The 19,233-nt window shown below is 37.5% G+C and overlaps 1 protein-coding gene across 1 annotated transcript; it reads right to left on the minus strand.

Annotated features, from left to right (window-relative positions):
• Window positions 1-664: 664 nt before the first annotated feature.
• Window positions 665-10,316, minus strand: LOC116123184 (probable LRR receptor-like serine/threonine-protein kinase At5g10290). Its single transcript, XM_031408992.1, is given in 12 exon segments — window positions 665-1,388; window positions 2,224-2,618; window positions 3,342-3,683; window positions 4,191-4,331; window positions 4,443-4,513; window positions 4,671-4,736; window positions 4,893-4,964; window positions 5,079-5,135; window positions 5,137-5,220; window positions 6,232-6,304; window positions 6,936-7,020; window positions 10,161-10,316. Coding segments are annotated over 12 exon segments (1,857 nt in total). The 3' UTR covers window positions 665-1,073.
• Window positions 10,317-19,233: the final 8,917 nt, after the last annotated feature.

The following is a 19,233-nucleotide window of genomic DNA, read 5'->3' on the forward strand; positions in this document are numbered from 1 at the left end:
GCACTCATGTGTATACATTTTCCAAATCTAAAAGTTATACAGAAACTAAGAACTTATGGTGAAAGCATTCACATGACCAAGCTGGGCTTTAAAACATAGACATAATTAATTACTAGTAAGTACACATTCATTGCATACCCATTGGTTTTTTTACCGGCCAACTACCCCCTAACAACTTTTATTAGTTAATCAATTATCTTTGATTGTGATTTAGTAAAAGTGCATGAAAAAGTGAAAGTGAAGTACAATTGGCCCAAGTCACAGAAAGATATAACAATATGTAACCTTGTTCATGTGCCATCTGTGACCTTCATCACAAGATAGAAGGTTTGGAACACATATATATAAGCATACTAGTGACTTGATTTGATATCCATGGAGAAGAGCCTAGGCATGAATGCTGCTAAAAAGCATTGTGCAAGTTCTTAAGGTCAGATTTCGAGCCAAAGAAGCCATGTCAATAGAAGCTCTAGCAATGGCAGTTGTTGATTGTATCAAGTTTGGCATCAACCTAGTAGAAATGGCGTGTAGAGACATGGAGAAGACACCAGAGTATCTTTTGGCAGAGAAAATCCCATGTAAAGATGATGTCAAGGAGATGCAGCAAATGGAAGAATGGCAGGTTAAAGCAGTTGCATCCATTAGTATCATAGGCATAGACACATAACAAAACGGTAGCCTTTCTGCATAATTTAAACATGATTGAAAACCAGAATTTGTCTTTCTTATGTCCTTGTGAAGAGCACAAGCTAAAAATATCAGACTGGTGTCAACCCAGCAGATCTCCAATATCACTTAAAAAAACTTCCTTATACAGAATAAGAGCTCTTTCCTTACGTTTAGTTGGCTCATGGCTGCAAAATTTAACCAAAACTTAAATTACACAAGGAACAAAAGGGAAGAGCTACTACGAACATATGATATACAAAAATATGAAGGCATGTTTCCTTTTTTTGCCCCTTTCTTTCCACGCCATTACTTTTGGCATTAGAATTATATCAGCTGAAGGAAACATCAAGCTAGCCTAATGTAACACAGTTAAATGCTTGTCACACCAAATCAAATCCGTTACCTCATCTTCCACCTGATAATTCAATTGCTTCCTGGTTGTGTATGGAATCTTCCCCCCAGTCAAATCTTCTTTGCAGCCTCTCGTACTCTTGCCTACGAGTAACTTCAACGTGCTGCCACTCTTCCCATCTCTCAGCCAGCCCCTCTCCTTCCAGCATGCGTACAACCTCTGACATTGCTGGACGGTCCTCAGGTGATGCTTGTGTACAGAGCAACGCAACTTGAATCATTATCTCCACCTCTTGGATGTTGTAACTTTTATGAAGGTTGTGATCTACAATAGCATCCAGTCTCTTTTCTCTCTCGAGCTTCTTGACCTTTTGGAGACATATTAACACAGATTGATGCAATCATCAGAACTGATTAGTATAAAACTTGAAAATTATAAGCCAATCGAATTATCTAGCTTCAATCTTTTATGCATCAAATGAAAATTTTCATAAGTGAAATGCTGTCAAATTTCAAATAAATTTCATCTTTTCCAAGAACAATTTAACTTAAAACTGAAAATGAGAAGAAGATGTACATCTACACTCCAACATCATGAGACTTTGATGTAGCAACAACATTACAAATGAAGCCCAATTTAACTGAATTCCAGCATGAGGATGCATGTAAAGTTCCTCATACAAGTTAAAGATTGTTTTCATATCAACACTAAATTTGAACAACATCAACTTCGGCACAACAAAGCACATATGAGATGACTTGAAAACATGCTGGAAGCATTTTCTCCTCACAAGATTTCTTAAAACACCAAGAGAAAAAAAAATGCCACTTGAATATTTTATGGCCAAAGTTCCTCCCAAAAGAAGTGAAAAAGGCATTTGCTCCAACAAAAAACACTTAAGTTGGGAATTCCATGTAGCAATAAAAAATACTGATGTACAAGTACAACTAGTTACACAAGTTTGTAAGAAACATCTTCAAGAAAGTAGAGCACTATACATCTGTTGAAACAATTGCATTTTGGGCTCAAGCTAGCAAAGATGTTTAACATCTAAAGCTGTGCCAACTCCTCCAAATTATTGAGAGATTAAATTTAATTGTTTAATTTGTAAGTTATATATAAACAAGTCAACCATTATGAGGCAAGGAGAGAGGATAAATGCAGACAAACAAATGAAGATAGTACAACATTTTGTGTCTTACATGGTCAAGCAGTAAGACATCATCTTCTTCTTCTAGGCGAGAAAAGTCAATTGCACGTTGACCTGTTACAAGCTCCAGGAGCATAATCCCATACCCAAAAACATCTGTTCTTTCGGATGATTTCCCAGTGGACAAGTATTCAGGTGCTATGTGGCCCATCGTCCCACGAACTTGAGTCGTCACATTAGTCTTTCTCACATCAACCAATTTGGCCAGGCCAAAGTCACCAACAACTGCTTCAAAGTCTTCATCCAGCAATACATTAGCCGCCTTCACATCCCGATGAATGATCTTAGGATTGCAATGTTCGTGTAGGTATTCCAGCCCACGTGCTGCACCTAAGGCAATTCTTTTTCTTGTAGCCCAGTCTAAAACAGGTTCCCCAGGTTTAATTTCTGCAATAATGCTTAAAAATTAGTCAAACATCATCAGAGCAGCCTCTAGAAATTATCGTATGCATAAATTGGTACAAGAATTACAACCCAAGAAATTTTATAAGTTCCCTATAAAATTTTACATGGTAAAGTGGTAGGCCTACAGCAGAACTTAAGATTAAATACGCATAGTCCATCATTTGACTTGTATTACTAAAAATTCAACAATACTTCAGGCTAAATCAAGTAAATGAACAGATTCTATTCAGATCTCCACTGGAGTCGGGTAATCCTTGTGCTTGACAGATTAGAACTCGGACTAGGACTATGACAACAAAGATGCAAAAAAATTTGGATTCACACCGTTCAAATACTTTATCTTCCCTATAATCTACAATGCCCCTAACAATAAAGATACAAGCATAATTTCCATTGTATGTGTCCAGTGGTAATGATATCGCATGTAAATTTTTTTGAGAAGGAAACCCGTGGCCTTCTAAATTTACTTTGGTCTCAGGCTTTGTATTTCTGATGGTATATTCTGAAACAAAACATGATTATACTGAGAACAGATGAACAATTTCGAAAGGCACCACTCTCTGATGCCAATACACAAAATTTTCACTTGTGCATTTATTACCTTATTAAGACTCATATTAGAAAATAATATCTGAGGAAAAAAGGTAAACAATTACATTGCACTTAGCAGCTTCGATTTATATGAAATTGCATAGATATAAATACCTCGTAGACGATAGGCCACACTCAAATTTTGCATAAATGGGTACACCAAAAGACGTTCTGTTGGTGTTGTGCAAAAGCCAATCAGCCGTAATAGATTTCTGTGGACAGCCACACTTATCATCTCAACTTCACGTTGGAAAGCTGCATCTCCCCCAGGACTCTCAAAATCAGTTAATCGCTTCACAGCAACTTTTGTGTTATCAGCAAGGACCCCTCTATAAACCTTTCCAAAACCTCCCTGTCCAAGGACATTTTTTTCATTGAAATTTTCGGTAGCCAACTGCAATTCCCTCCACGAGTATCTTTTCAATTGACCAAATGCAATTCTTCGGTCGACTTCACCTAGTCACACAATAAAAAAGACAGCTTCAACTGAGAAACTACATTAAAAGAAAATGCAAATTAAATACTTCAGTTCTAAAATTCGAAGATGGTAGACAACTTGTAATACAGGATAAAACAGGTGAGCTACCCGACGAGTAGAACAAAATGGATACCAGAGAGAGCTTTTACAAAGCAAGCATCCATGAAGTCATGAGTGGCAAACTAAATCATGAGGTTGAAGTTCACAATTTTGAAATTCTCCCACAACATTTCATAACCACAAACTAAAATGAATAATGCTACACTTACAAATTATTCATACAAATTTTTATACAGAATAATGTGTATAAATATTGCACTTCATTGTTCATCACCATCCTAATGAGAACATTGTTTGAACCATGCATATATGCTCCAAAAATTTAAGCTAAATACTGAAAAGAGAAACTATAGAATAATATATATATGAAATAAAATAACATCTAAAAGTAATTAGTCTCTGGTAAACTGAAAATTAACACAAACCTGCAACATCTACAAATACTTCACGCCTGTAGCCTTTATGTTTAGCCTTGCACCAGAAAAACAGAAGGACTCCAGAAAGAAGAACAAGAAATCCTCCAATAATCCCAACTATAATTCCGATAGTTGGCTTCTTCGAACCGCCTGTCAGAATTGGGATTACCTAAGCAATTAGCTGGTCCAAAAAAATTTAACAGCTCTATTTTAAGAAAACATCTCCCTCACTATGAAGCAAACTAACATAAAAAAAATTACCTGAATCATTACTCCTAGATTCACAAGGGTGGGGAAGATTTTTATCACAATTCAAATGGTTTCCTGTGAAACTAATATAAGCCAGCACAATCAAGTTTAGTGCTGATGAAAAAGAGTGAGGTAGAAAGACTAAATACAAGCATATCAAATAAGTGAAAAGTTCACAGCATCTTAGATTATGACTGAGTCATTCGGCATTGAAATAATACAAGTAGGTGTTGTCCATACTTGTACTTAGGAATTTGGAATAAACGTGCAGGAATTTGGCCGCTGAGATTATTGGAATCAAGCTGACTGCAAAAAGAAGTTCAACTATGCAATCAAAAACTTAGAAAGATGTTGACAAACACAAGCCCACATAAAGTATCTCCAAGATCCAGAAATGTGGGGGAAGAGAAGGAACTTATTTATACTTCATTCGGGCATCAGTTAGTTTCTAGAACCACTTACATATTGATCAAGTTTGAAAGACCTGTAAGTGACTCAGGGATAGTGCCATTTAGGTTGTTTTGACTCAAAGTTCTGATTACACATGTGACAAACTACAGTAGCCGGTTGTTATCAGAAATATATGAAAAACATAAGATAATATAATAAAACTGAAGGAAAAAAAAAAATTATTGATGGAATACTTACAAGAACTGAAGCTTTTTTAGATTACCAAGTGAAGTGGTATTTGACCAGTTAAATGATATTTTCCAAGTCCAGGCTGTTTAAATTTGAAAGATTTCCAAACTCTTCAGGTATTTCACCATTTATGCCATTTCCTTTCAACGTACTGCATGAAAAGTGCATTTATATATTTAGAACATCTTGCATGTATACATATCCATATACTGGAACAAGTCAATGACATTACAATCTAAATCAAACTATGAACTAAGTAAAAGCTGGCAAGTATAATCTCATTGTAATTAGCATGTGTCTGTATCCATGTGACGGGAGAGAGAGAGAGAGAGTTACTAGTATCAAAGATTACATTGGACCAAGTGCATGGATCAACGAAATAAAAAATCCAGAAGTCAGAAGATCTTTTTTTTTTTTTTTTTGCTTGGTTCAAATTGAAATAAATGCCTCCAATAAGAAAGTAAGCCTAATAACAATTCACAGAGCTCAAAAGTGAGTCTTCATTAATTCAGAAAAACAATGTCTTGGAACTTTATTTTAACCTAAGCAATCATAATGGCAAAATCATAACCCAACAGGATTAGTGTTTTGACTCAATGGCTCAAAGAGATCCTAAGTTTCCCTTATCCAAATAAATACCGACTGCTGTGCATGTGTTCTGACCCAATGGGTTATGCAAGCATCCCGAGGTAGATAAAATGGAGAGGGAAAAAGGAGCCGAGATCATTATTAACTCCATAGGACTGCATAGGCACATATTGGATAAAGAGTTTTCACCACTGCTGAATGTACCCCCAATTCATTATTTGACTGGAATGTCCCTCGTGATAGGTTATAATACTGTAACAATTTTGATTCACTCGCCATTACTCCCTACATCACGTGTTTTTAGTTCTTTAGAACTCCTATTCGCGGTGACAGTTCCAGAAGTTCATTGGTGACATGTCCTGCAGAGTAAGGTTAGCATACTTTCATATAGATCAGAATGCACTAAAGTACTCTACAACAAGTATTATGCTGGTAGTGTGCTATCAAGCATAATATGAAAGAAAAAAAAAAAAAAAAAAAAAAAAAAGGAAGTTCAAACTTAATCTAGATACTCACACAGAGACAACTTGTTCATAGTTGATCAGAAGAAGACATTGGACCAGTGCATGGTTACTGGTTTTGATTCCAATCAGTCCAGCGAGTGCTTGGAACATGCAATGAATTCTTCAAAGCGTATAGTGCATCTCCTGAAACAGAATATAGGAATATTCACCACAATAGAACAGCTAACCCAACAACAAATATATAAGTACCAAAAATTTTCACGCTAATAAAATCAAACATAAAAGAAAATGATCGATAAATCCATCTCATTAGGAACTGATACTGCCTACTGAATCAGCAAGATTTACCTATATCAACATTCAATTGACTTTATTACCTGAAAGCCATCCCTCTCTTTGCATCTAAACGGTTTCTTTTTTTCTGTTTCCATTCAATCTGAGACAACAAAGTTCTTCCACTGTTCTAAATTACTCATTGCTATAGAGTTCACTAAACTAATAGAATAACTTTTAGCTTAACAACCAAAGAAGTAAATGATAGAATTTAGCTCTGCTTAGCTTGGCTACAATTAGTTTTGCACAAAACTTTGACTCAGATGACATTATGAACTGGACAGTTCACTTGCAGATTACCCTATATCAGAAGTTTGTCTAATTTACAACAGAGACAACCAATTGGGAACGCTCAATTAGATATCTTAGGCTGCGTACATATATCAAGGAATGTATATACCTTGATAATCAGATTGTTACAGGCGAGCAAGCAAGCCCATATTAGAACGGCAAAGCAGTTCCATCTTCAACAATATCACACCTGAGCAATACGACAAAGCACGTGATTGCACCAAAACCTGAGTGAGATCCATTTCAACGGAAACATCATAGTACAACTTCAGAATCTATATGAAAATGCCCAATGATAAAGTTTAAAAAAAAAAAGAGACTAATATTACGCACAATTGTGTAAATCACAAAACATGAAAAGTCAAGACGGGCACATGCCTTGGACACATGAATGTTTGGCTTGTGCGTATAAGCACATGTTACTTAGTTATTAATTAGTCAAGATAGTGATGAACAGCATCTGAATGGTAGCATTAGCCACTGTCCTAATTCATGAAGGTGTTCTTTACAACTCTTGACTCAGCAACAAGGTTAGACAATGTTTAGTGATTGTATACATTTGGGACGTACAGATATCATATACCCTTGGTCACAAAAAGATTACGTTACAGAACTTAAGAAAATTCTAATCAATGATTAGGGTAATGCTAAGCGTATTTGACCCAAATCCTAGCATAAAACCATGTTTTCTAACTTTGTTTTTTCAACATTGAAATTGACCACTCCCAGAATACTGAAAATGCCATTAAAATTATCTCAACAAAATTAGGAATGGTCCGTGCATATCAGTTATTATGAGCCATGGATACATACATAAACATGGACATGTAAAAACAAATAGGTCCTCAGAGCTGTAACCTTTGAACACAAAAAATGAACATTACACACGAACACACACAACACAATCTTGAAATAATAAAAAGAACGTGACCACTCCTCTACGTTTGGTAGCTGAGAAAATACCAGAAATTTTTTGAATTTGCTTATTGGGTATTGACCAAAATTAAAATTTCAATTTTTTTCCACATTTTCACAAACCCAGATAAGCTAGAATTTTACAAACAAATCGAAAACCAAAGAAATCCCAGAACAAGATCATAGCTTGAACAAGAATTGCTGAATAACAAATGAAAGAGCAGAAAAATATCAAAGAATGAAAAACGTAAAAGCAGTACCTTTTTCAAAGGGTCAGATTGGAGCAGAAAGAAAGGGGTTTTCATTTTAATGGGATTAGAATAAATGGAATCAGAGTTTATGAGTTTGAGCTGGTGCTGAAGAAGTGAAGCAGTTTTTAATTTTTTTCTAACAGCAAAAATCTAAAGAGAGGTTCTGTCTTTCTGTTTGTTTCTCTAACCAATCTTTATTGGTCTCTTTTTTATTTTTAGTTCAAAAAAAAAAAAAAAAAAAGTTAAAAGATTAAAAGATTAAAAATTTAAGAAGGTTTGCATATTACACCACTCTCTCTCTCTCTGAGTGGTGTACTCAAGTTCACTTTGGACCCATTTCATCTACTTAAGAGGCAAGATGAAGATAGATACTTTCAAACTTTGTAAGTGAACCATTCTTGTACATGAAATTTTTTTGCTTTTAAGGACACAGTCAAACAACAAGGTGTAAATCTTTATCAGACATTTATTAAATAAACAATTATCATGTCGGACCATTAGCCATAAGAACAATAGAAAATCAATTTCACAATCATATATTCAATTATGAGCTAATTTCCTATGTGATTACTGACCCGTAGGGTAAGTTGTCTAGGTTCTCTTCTCTATCATTGGTGAAAATAAATCAATTCATTCATAGAGATTTAATTAACAGAATATAATTTTTGGCCCCACGTCTCATTATTCTGTTGATGGTGAGGGACCATTTGTTGCAATCACATTATGCAATAAAGATTCTGAAGATATCAGCCTCGCCTCTCATATACTTAATTTATCTGTAGAATCCATTTACATAATAAAATAAATTGAAATTTGCTCTATATTAATCAACCTAGCTCAACTTTAATAGTCAAATAGTGTATAGTTTCTACGGTCTTCTTCCTCAGATTAAAATTATGGTGGTCAAATTTTAAGCTTAAAAATATGGATTAGGGATCAGTGTATTTAATAATGAGGTCAAAAGACAGCATAGTGGGTAAGGGAGATTTTGGAGTTTTGTTGAATATTTCACAAGAAAAACATAAAATAATTACATTTTTTACTATCTTGAAAATGACTTAAAGAAATGTAGAGATTTCAAATGAAGATTGACTTGATATTGTGGACTCTAGTTACCATGCATGTAGTCAAAATTTGTCCAACTTAACTGGGTAAAATTTGTATAATAAATCATATCCGATTGATCAATGAGAAAACCCATATACTCAAAATTTTCTTCTCTTTGGGGATAAGAAGTGTGAAGAGTAATGAGTTAGGTCTAAAAATGATAAATTGTAGTAAAAGATGAGTGGTTAAAGATGAGTCAAAGGAGTCAAAGCATGAAGCATGTGGGTGGTGTGGCCTTCTCATTCCTCAAGCGGAATTTGGTCAACCAACATGACGCCACTTCTTATTTCTTAGTGCTTCACTTTAATGTATTACATTGGGTTCATACTTACAAATTAATAAATAAAAAAACCAACAAAATGGTGGTCATATAATTTTCAAACTGGAAGATACCCATTTTAAAATATATGTTTGCAAATATATCCAGAATTCAAGTACCACATTCCATAAAATTTAAGAACAACAATAGAATAACTAGTGGTGTTATGCCTAAAAAGTCATCTGAACCACTTCAATCTCTCATTTATAAAATAGCAATGGAGGTAGGATTTGTTAAGCAATACCGAACCATTTAAAAATACTCTCATTTATTATTTCATCTTTGCATTAGATTATCATAATTATTCACGTGTAATTTTAGAGGTTTGTGTAGCACTTTGCACATGCGAGTATTGGTGTCAAAATCAAGTATAAACAGTTGACGCTAGAAAGAGGGCCTAATTTAGTATATGCTCTTCATCATGAATCTTTGATCAATAATTTCTATTCACGAACAATGGCTCGTGGTCTTGAAGCCGAGCGAGCTAGCACCAGCAAGGAAGAATCCCCCAAGTACAGGATAGTATTCTCATGAAGTACCTCCAATTCCACAGGGTACTATGGTGGAATTTCCTCAAGCTCACAGCTAACCCAACTGTGATGATAGCCAGAGAGGTTCAACAATAATCTCCAAATGGTCAACCAAAGGCTAGTCGTCTAGATCAAGTAGTACCGCCTATTTGATTAAAGCGGTCCACCGCCAAGACACCTGTAGGTCACCCTAAAGCAAAATGGACGAAGCCCATGTCGCCCACACTCTAATTGCATAAAGATGGGAAACAGGTGGCCGTAATGGGCAAAGGGTCAAGGGACCAATGAAATACCGCTGAAGCAGGTAGATACCTGTGACTTTGCAACTTGGCAGTATGTCGCATCATGAGCCGTCCCACGCCACATCGCATGGGCACCCCACAAGGTTCAGGCAGGGAGATTCCCATTAGCGTCAGCGTGAACATCACCGTTAGGGAAATGCCCACCATTCGCGTCCGATTCTAACCACCGCGGAGGTAGGATAGCTCCCTTGGTCTTCGGCGCCTTCGCATGGCTCCAGCCAACATGTGTCACAGGTATGCCGGAGGATCCAGCCAAGGTGGAGGAAAAGTCCAACCTGCCGTCTTTCCTAACCGTAATCATGAGGGGCGAACCCACGTGTGGAAAGTGATCCCGGCGTAGCTCTGTTTCCTCAGATTGTGGAATTACGCAAGTTCTAAATAAATTAGGCTCAGCAAAAATGAGTGAGGGCAGGTCCTAAGGATCTCCCTTTCTTCAGAAATTTAGAATGCCCAACTGTGAGCATTCGATGGGAATTCGATCTACGGATCATCTTATGAGTTCCATGACCTCATAAAGCTTCACCAAAGTTTCCAACTTGGCTAAATGTTGCTGCTTAACAAGACTTGACTACCCACGTCAAACGCTGGTTTAAATTGTTTTGCCAGGATCTATATTCGTATGGCAGCAGATGGTTGTTATTTCTAGACACTTCCAGGATAACAGAAAGTATTGCTGATTGCGGAGTACTAAGCAACATACGCTACAAGAGGGATGAGTCCCTCCAGTCCATAATTCACAAGTTCACAAGGAGTTTGAATAAGGTGGCTAATACACCCGAAGATTTTATTTAGACTCTTATTATTGCGGGAGTTCGCCGCAAATCGACCGTGAAAAAAGTTGTATTTGAGGATGATATTTCCCCCACCCGTTTCTACAACCTCACTGAGAAATATCTCAGAGATTGAAAATTCAGTAGCCGCCTTAAACCACACGACCCTGGTCCTCAACTAGTGCCCTAGTCGTTGGGACAAAAATCAGGGGGAGGGTAGTAGAAAGCTTGATCACAAATGGCTAATGATGATCAAGAGAAAGGGAAAGAAGTAGCGATTGAGCCCAAGCAGTCTTATGCCCAGGTCCCTTATTGTGATCGTGACAAGAATCTGTGATATTCCGCTGAATGCATCGGTATTAGCTATTCTGGATAAATCAGAAGAAGCAAGTGCTATAGAGCTAGTGCCATTGAAAGAACAGCATGCATGCATGAAGAGTGGTGGAGATGGAGAATGAAAGCATGAAAGCATGGATTCTAGAACCGGTTTTTTCAAACAAAGTCTGGAAAAGAGATTTACTATCCTTGCTTTGGATGTGAAGATAAGCCTCAAAGTAATGAGACCTCCACACTTAACACCACTTGAGAGTTTAGAGATGAGGTCGTGGCTTTAGAGAGAGGTGTTTTGGTTTTGTTGCTTTGAGGAGAACAATGTATGTATGAACAAAAAAGCAAACCTTTTACATTTATATATACTTGGGCAATTTTGCAATTATTTATTTTTCACTTCCAAGCCCAATAAAATCTTATTTTATAAGAGGACCCCACGAATTTAATATACTACCCCTTTGAATAATCAATATTTATTCAAGGGCCCATGTAAACTAAACTAGTTTACATTAACAACCCAAAATTTACCCCTTTTTACCCTTTAACTATTAAAGGTTAATTTTGTTCTTCTCATTAATCTTAACACTTAAGTATAATAATAATATAATTAATTATTGCTTGACCATTTTAACACCTTAAAATGTCACAAATGATTTCTATGTAACTATTACTATAGAAATCCCGTTATTACCTCGCAAGGTGCTAGCCGTCTTCAGATAATCATTTCTCTCTCTCATCCTTCTCTAACTTCCCAAGCTTTGGTGTGACCATGTGGTCCACTGTGGATTAGAACGTGAGTCGGTTCTGGATGAAATCCGGAAACCTGTCCGTGAGGCCCAACGACTATGGAACAGTCTAGCAATTGCCATAGGTCCTAAAACCACAATTAAGAATACTTCATCGAACCCATTTCAGATCATACGTACCAGCAAGTAAAGTCCCTCATTGAGTATATACTACGACGATGGAATTCATGGAATGTCAAATCCTAAACTCGATCTTCTACCGAATTGCTCGAAATATCCGGAAATTGTCATCACAACTTACTTTTGTAGAACTAATATAAACTCTGGCCAGAGATTCAGTTTCACATTTTATCGATGTTCGTCTAGGAACTCGAATCCGGATGGAGTCAGCGGTACTCCCGATCCTATATTTCCGAGTCAATGGATCCCCTCTTGACCATCGTTCGTTTCCGCATATGAACAACGCATGACCAAATAGGCTTTATTGTACGAAACATGATTAGTCTCGTACTTATACACCGTATGAACCATACGCATCCATATCGGATCCGACTACAATGTCTCAGGTCAAAGGACTACATCGTGCACTGATATAACCAAACGATAAATCATTGACTACATGCTTTTCCAAGTGATTTGTCGTTATTCGGTCACGTTCGAAAAACAGTTCACCAACCGTTAATCCATACCAATGCCCTAGTGACATGACTATCATCGTCATCCGTACTTATATCAACTCATGATATCTTTCGGAAGCATTCGGTATGCCTACTGTACAATATAGTTGCCCAAATTTATATTGCTTCCGTAGGGAACCCTTTTCGATAATTCATTTACCTATTAAATGAATCATCTAGACAATTCATATACATACTTTATTTTAAATGCATGACTGAATAAAGGAAGCAATTTACATATATGAATTGAAGAACTCTTTCTTCTATTATTTATGATATATATAGATACAAGACAAAATACTCTGAAACCGACAACACGAATGGTTTCTAGGGCATACACTAATATACACTAACACCCATGAATAATCCCTCTTCAGCTAGAAACAGCAAGAAGTATTGTCGTTATCATCGAGACAATGGGCACCATATCGATTAAAGACCTCATTAAAAAGGGGCACTTCAAAGAGTATGTTAATGGTCCAACTCCCACTTGGGAGAAGGATCAAAGGGAGTAGGGGAAGAAGAGTCGTGGTTGCAACTCACAAGGGCCTCCATCTTGTTGGAACTATATTTGGAGGGTTGCACCTTGTAAGAAATTCTCGAACTGCTCAGGAGAAGTACGCTCGAGAAGCTCGCCATGACCCCGTGAGTGTGATAAGCACGGCGTCACGACCTGCAAAGGTGCATAGAGAGGAGGAGATTACTTTCTCAGAAAAAACGCGGTATGATTGCATCACTCCCATGAGGATGCACTTGTCATTGTGCCTGAAATAGATCGGTGCGAAGTCCACAGGATGTTGGTGGATAATGGTAGTGTCGTGAATATTCTATTTCAACGAGCATTTGAGGAAATGCAATTGGACGAGGCAGATCTTAAGCCTGCCTCTATCCCCCTCTATGGTTTTACAAGGGATCATCTGATTCCCAAGGGAACAATTGCACTTCCTGTCACTTTGGGTGAGACCTACAAAGTGACTAAGATGACAGAGTTTTTGGTAGTAGACTGCATGTCTGCTTTTAATGGCATATTGGGACAGCCTCTACTTCGGAACTTCAAAGCTGTCACCTCCATCTATCATCTGAATATAAAATTTTCCACACAGATAGGGTGCGGGGAAGTTAAGGGTTCTCAAAGTGAATCTCGCAACGATAATGTAAGAGCAGTGCAAATGGCATGCAAAGGGAAAGGGAAGTCAGTGGGCATTCCCGAGCAGGCTATAGCGATCAGCAGGATCGAACCACAGCTAGGTCTAGTGGAAGACAACATAGATTCTTGAGTTCAGGAGGAGTATTCCCACAGTGGGCCTATTGAGACTCTATCTGAGGTACCAGTCGACCAGAGCAAGCCGACCTACGTATTGAGAATCGAAAGTAATCTCAACCCTCAACTCGCTGCAGATCTGACGAGCTTCTTTAGACAAAATATTGATATTTTTGCATGGACTCTTACTGACATGGTCAGGAACAGCCCGTATATAATATGTCATGCACTCAACATCAATAATGAGATCAGGCCAGTTCACTAGAAAAGGAGAACCTTAGACCTAGAGCGTTATGCTGCTCTTAAGGTTGAGGTGGATAAGCTCCTCTCAATCAGGTTCATTTGGGAGGCTTTTTACCCAAGTTGGGATGCCAATCTTGTTTTGGTAATGAAACCCAATGGAAAATAGTGAACTTGTGTTGATTTCACTGATCTCAACAAAGTTTGTCTGAATGACAGTTTCCTTTGGCCCATAATCGACTAACTCGTTGATGCCACTTCTGGGTATGAGTTGTTAAGCTTTATGGATGCCTACTTGGGGTATAATCGGATCTCAATGTACGCACCCAATGAGGAGCATACCTCTTTCATCACAGATTGAGGGTTGTACTATTATAAAGTCATGCTCTTCGGTCTGAAAAACGTTGGGGCAAACTATCAGGTTTTGGTTAACCTTATGTTTTCTAAGCAGATCGGGAAATCAATGAAAGTCGATGTCGATGACATGTTGGTCAAGTCACATGTTGTTTCAGATCACATAGCCAATCTCATAGATAGGGGTGGGAGAAATAATTCGGAAACCGAACCGAAAACCGGTCTGAAACGAAACTGAAAATTAGTTTTTTTTGTAAACCGATTTGGTTTTCGGTTTGTGAAAATTTAAAAACCGAAAAACCAGTTCGGTTTTTTATTTGGGAATCTCCCAAACCGGTTAACCGAAATCGATTTTCAAAACCAGTTTCACCCTATGTATATAAACAAAATATGTTTTAATTTTTTTGCCCTTTTTTTTTTTTTTTTTTCAATATCTCTTCTTGTTTTCTCTGCCTCCACTCCACTCTCTAAACCCCATCTTCACTTTTCATTCTCTTTTTTGCCTCCACTCAACTCTCTGGACCCCATCTTCACTAGCGCCACCCACACCCACCATCAAATTGAAACTCCAAACCCATATTTGCAATATCGCCAACACCATTTTGCCGACACACCTCCAGTGACCACCCACAACCACCCACCCACCCAGGTATGACCACAGCTACTGTGCTACAATTCCTTGAACTAGGAACAGTGACGACAGTCGACCACGACTCCAGTTTCCTTCGCCATTCAAATCTTCAATCCTCAGCTGCTCGCTTGCTCCACGATCAATAGTCCACTGTCGATTCAGCAACCTAATGCATCTTCTAATTCAGCAAGAGATCTGATGAATATTTTGATGGATCTGAAAGGGAAATCCATCAAGAAATGGCCAATGTATTAGATGCCCTTCCTTTTGAAAATGAAAACACTACTTTATCAGGTCAAGCATATATCTTCTACCAGCTGCTGGTGCACCAAATATCAATATTGTTATGCCTGAAAAATCAGGACTGAAGTAAGCTTACATCAGCTAGCTCCAATCAGAGTTTAAGAAGACTTTGCGCCATCCAGGAGCTGCCACGTCTTCCTAAGACAAAAAGAATATGGCTATCATCAACTTGGCAGATTCAGGTTTTATCTATGAGTAAATGAGAACCGCACACCTGTCCAAGCCCTAGGTAATTTGAGGATATATCTCAAGTTATCAACCAATGGGAGGGAGGTAAGGAAGGACTTGCACGACACCTACCCACTTGCAGATTTGTAATTATTACCTTGAATTCCTCTAATATAAATAGAGGACTCTCCCTCTCTTTTTCGGGATTCTGATACAAAAAATTCACACTTAGAGGTCATTGAACTCATAAAGATGATCTTGCGGATCAAAATTCCCATTGCAGGTCCTGCGAATCAAAATTTTTAGGACCTGCAATTTTATTTCGGAGTTCTCTCATTAGTCAGATCAAGAATCCAAATAGCTAGCCATCGAAGCTGTCCAAGAAACTGTTCCGAACTTGTCAACTTGGAGCTTCTATGTTGATGGGTCTTCAAACAAGAGAATAGCCGGAGTTGACCTTCTACTCATCAGTCCCGAAGGGACTCGCATTTATGGAGTCCTTAGGTTTGGGTTCAAAGCTATGAATAATGAGGCTGAGTATGAGGCGTTATTTGCTGGTCTACGACCAGCAAGAGAAATGAGGTTAGATATGATCGACATTAACAGCGACTCCCAACTAGTTGTCAATCAAATTTTGGGAGAATATCTAGCCAAATAAGAGAATATGATCAGTTATTTGAAGAAAGCTAAGGTCGCGCTCAAGCCCTTCAAAAGTTATACGATCAAGAAAATCCCGAGAGACAATAACTCTATCGTAGATGTTTTGGCAAAAATAGCCTCATCGCTAGATTCCAATGCTCCGAACAATATTTTGGTTCGATACATCAAGGTTCCCAACATCAGCTCGTCTGATCAAGTCGTAGCTGCAACTGAATATATTTTGTGGATGACTCCGATTGTTCAGTATCTCTGAGATAAGATTTTGCCCGATAGCAAGACTGAGGCAAGACTCCTACGAACCAGGGTTGCTCATTACACACTTATCAGGGATCAGTTGTACAAGCGAGGGTTTAGCACTTCCCTCCTCTGATGTGTAACCGACGATGAAGCAGACTATATCATGAGAGAGATACATGAAGGGATTTATGGTAATCATACTGTCGCACGATCTCTCGCTAATAAAATTATCCGCCAAGGATATTATTAACCCTTACTTCACGAAGATGCCTTCAACTTTGTGAAAAAGTGTGATAAGTGCTAGAGATTCACGAACATCTTGCGAGCTCCTTCCCACCAGCTAACTACAATAACTAGACATTGGCCATTATCTATGTGGGGAATTGATCTCATTGGACCATGCCAATCGATAAAGGGGGCATCAAGTATGCAGTGGTCGTAGTGGATTGTTTCACTAAGTAGGTCGAAGTAGAACTTTTGGTCGCAGTCACTATAAAGAAGCTCAAAGACTTCGTTTTCAAGAATATAGTGTGTCGCTATGGGATTCCTTAGACACCCATCTCTAATAATGGGAAGTAGTTCGACAATGAGGAATTCAAGCAGTTTTGCGAAGAGCTAGGGATTCATAAGAAATTTGCCTTAGTTTCAAGACCGCAAGCCAATGGTCAGGTTGAAGCTGTCAACAAGACTATTAAGCACACATTGAAGGCCAAGCTTGGCACAGCTAAGGGCAATTGGGCCAATGATCTCCCAGAAGTTCTATGGTCATACAGAATGACTCCAAAACCTTTACTTCAGAAACACCCTTCCCGCTAGCATATGGCTACGAAGTAATGGTTCCAGTGGAGATAAGGACTAGTTCACTTTGGAGAGAATTTTTCAGTGAAACAGACAACGAAGCACTCTTACATGCAAGTCTAGACTTAGTTGAAGAACACCGCAACAAGGCTCGGTTAAGGATAGTTTCCTCCTAGTAGCAGGCAAAAAGATTCTTTGACTTTAAAGTCAGAAGAAGAGACTTCCGAGTTAGCGACCTAGTTTGAAAGAAATCCTTCTCGGCATAAGAGAACTAAGTGAAGGTCCATATCACATCGCTAAGGTAATATGACCTGGAACGTATCACCTTAAAATGTTTGATGGTTCTGAAGTGTTGCAAGCTTGGAATGTTGAACATCTTCGCCCTTATTATTAGTAATCTCGAGCTCGCTTATAGCTTGATCATTTTTTTACTTGTAAAGTTTTATTGTTGTAAATATCGTGAATAAGATTGTTCCAATTCTCCTCAAAGAAATACTTGTGTCGTAATCTCAAGTTTTTACTAATCATGTTCTTTATAATATTTTACAAGTTCAATGATCAGATATGCTATATTTGTTTTGTAAAGTACTTAAGTTATAAAAGTGCTATCACAAGTGATCAAAAATTCATTTTTATATATTCAATGATTGTATACAAAGAGTGACCAAGAGCTATATTAGCAAAATATAAGCAAAAAAGACTCCACTTCAACAAAGAAGAGAGCGATCACTAGTCTTTGTTTCTAGGATCCTTGGGTGCGACCTCTTGGTCGTTTGGCTGATCGCCAACCTCTAGATCGATTGCACNAAAGGGTATTTTGGTAATTTCACAGTGCAATTAAATTTGTTGAGGCCGTAGCCTTTATTTAATTTGATATTAAAATTAAATAAGTGAGATTACGTTAAACATATGTTCGCATATATTTAAACAAATTATCATTATTGTTAAATGTTAATATATTATATATATTAATTGAATTTAATTGAGATAATGATAATTAAAATAAAATTTCTTAAAGGGGCTGTTTGGATACAAAGAGTTGTTTGGGTTAGTGCCAAAGCCCATTTCATGATGGAATAGGGTATAGTGTTGCACTATATAAGTCCAACACTTTGTGAAATAAATTAGAGAATTCATTTTCATTCACAAAGAAAAAAATCCAGCCTTTTTTCTCCTATTCCCACGCCAGATTTATTTTTGCTTGAAATCAAATTTTATTTGATTGCTTCTTGGTTCTTAAAGGCTAAAGAGGATCTAGCAAATCTCGTTCTAGTTCCTTGGGGTTGTCTTTGTGTAGACTAGATTGGTTCGATCCTACACTTGGGTCGGTAGCGAAATCCGTTTAGAGACAAACTTGGAGGAGCCTCCAAACCTGCGTATGATTTCTAAACTTTAAACTAATTTTTTTTTGCAGATTCTATTATAACGTATAAACCCTAATTTTTGAGCCCCATCACTGCAGCGAGCGCACTTTCAAGTGTGTAGGGGCCAGATTGAAAAGGTTCAAAACTTTTGGACCAAATGTGGATCTGTAGATTGTCATGGGGTAATTAATAATTCACCTACCCAATTCAAAAATTGATTATTTTTTAATGTATGCCATGTACTTGTTTGTATATTGCGTGTTGCCCGGTACATGAGCCTTAGACCTATGGTGAATATTTTAAAATTTTTAGGTATGTATGGTTGTAATTTATTTAATAGGGCCAGCGTGTCCTGCCTTTCTTCTCTTCTCGATGTATATTCTTTTCTCATCTCATTCCCCTCGAATGTAAATCGAAGTTTCTAAATTTGTTGATGTAAAATTAGTTTGAGATTAATTTTATTGTAAATTTAGTATGATGTTTTTGTAATGTACTTGAAGACGGATCAAGGAAGAGACGATCATA

Source organism: Pistacia vera, unplaced genomic scaffold (genome assembly GCF_008641045.1).
Source record: "Pistacia vera cultivar Batoury unplaced genomic scaffold, PisVer_v2 Contig140, whole genome shotgun sequence".
Lineage (NCBI taxonomy): Eukaryota > Viridiplantae > Streptophyta > Magnoliopsida > Sapindales > Anacardiaceae > Pistacia > Pistacia vera.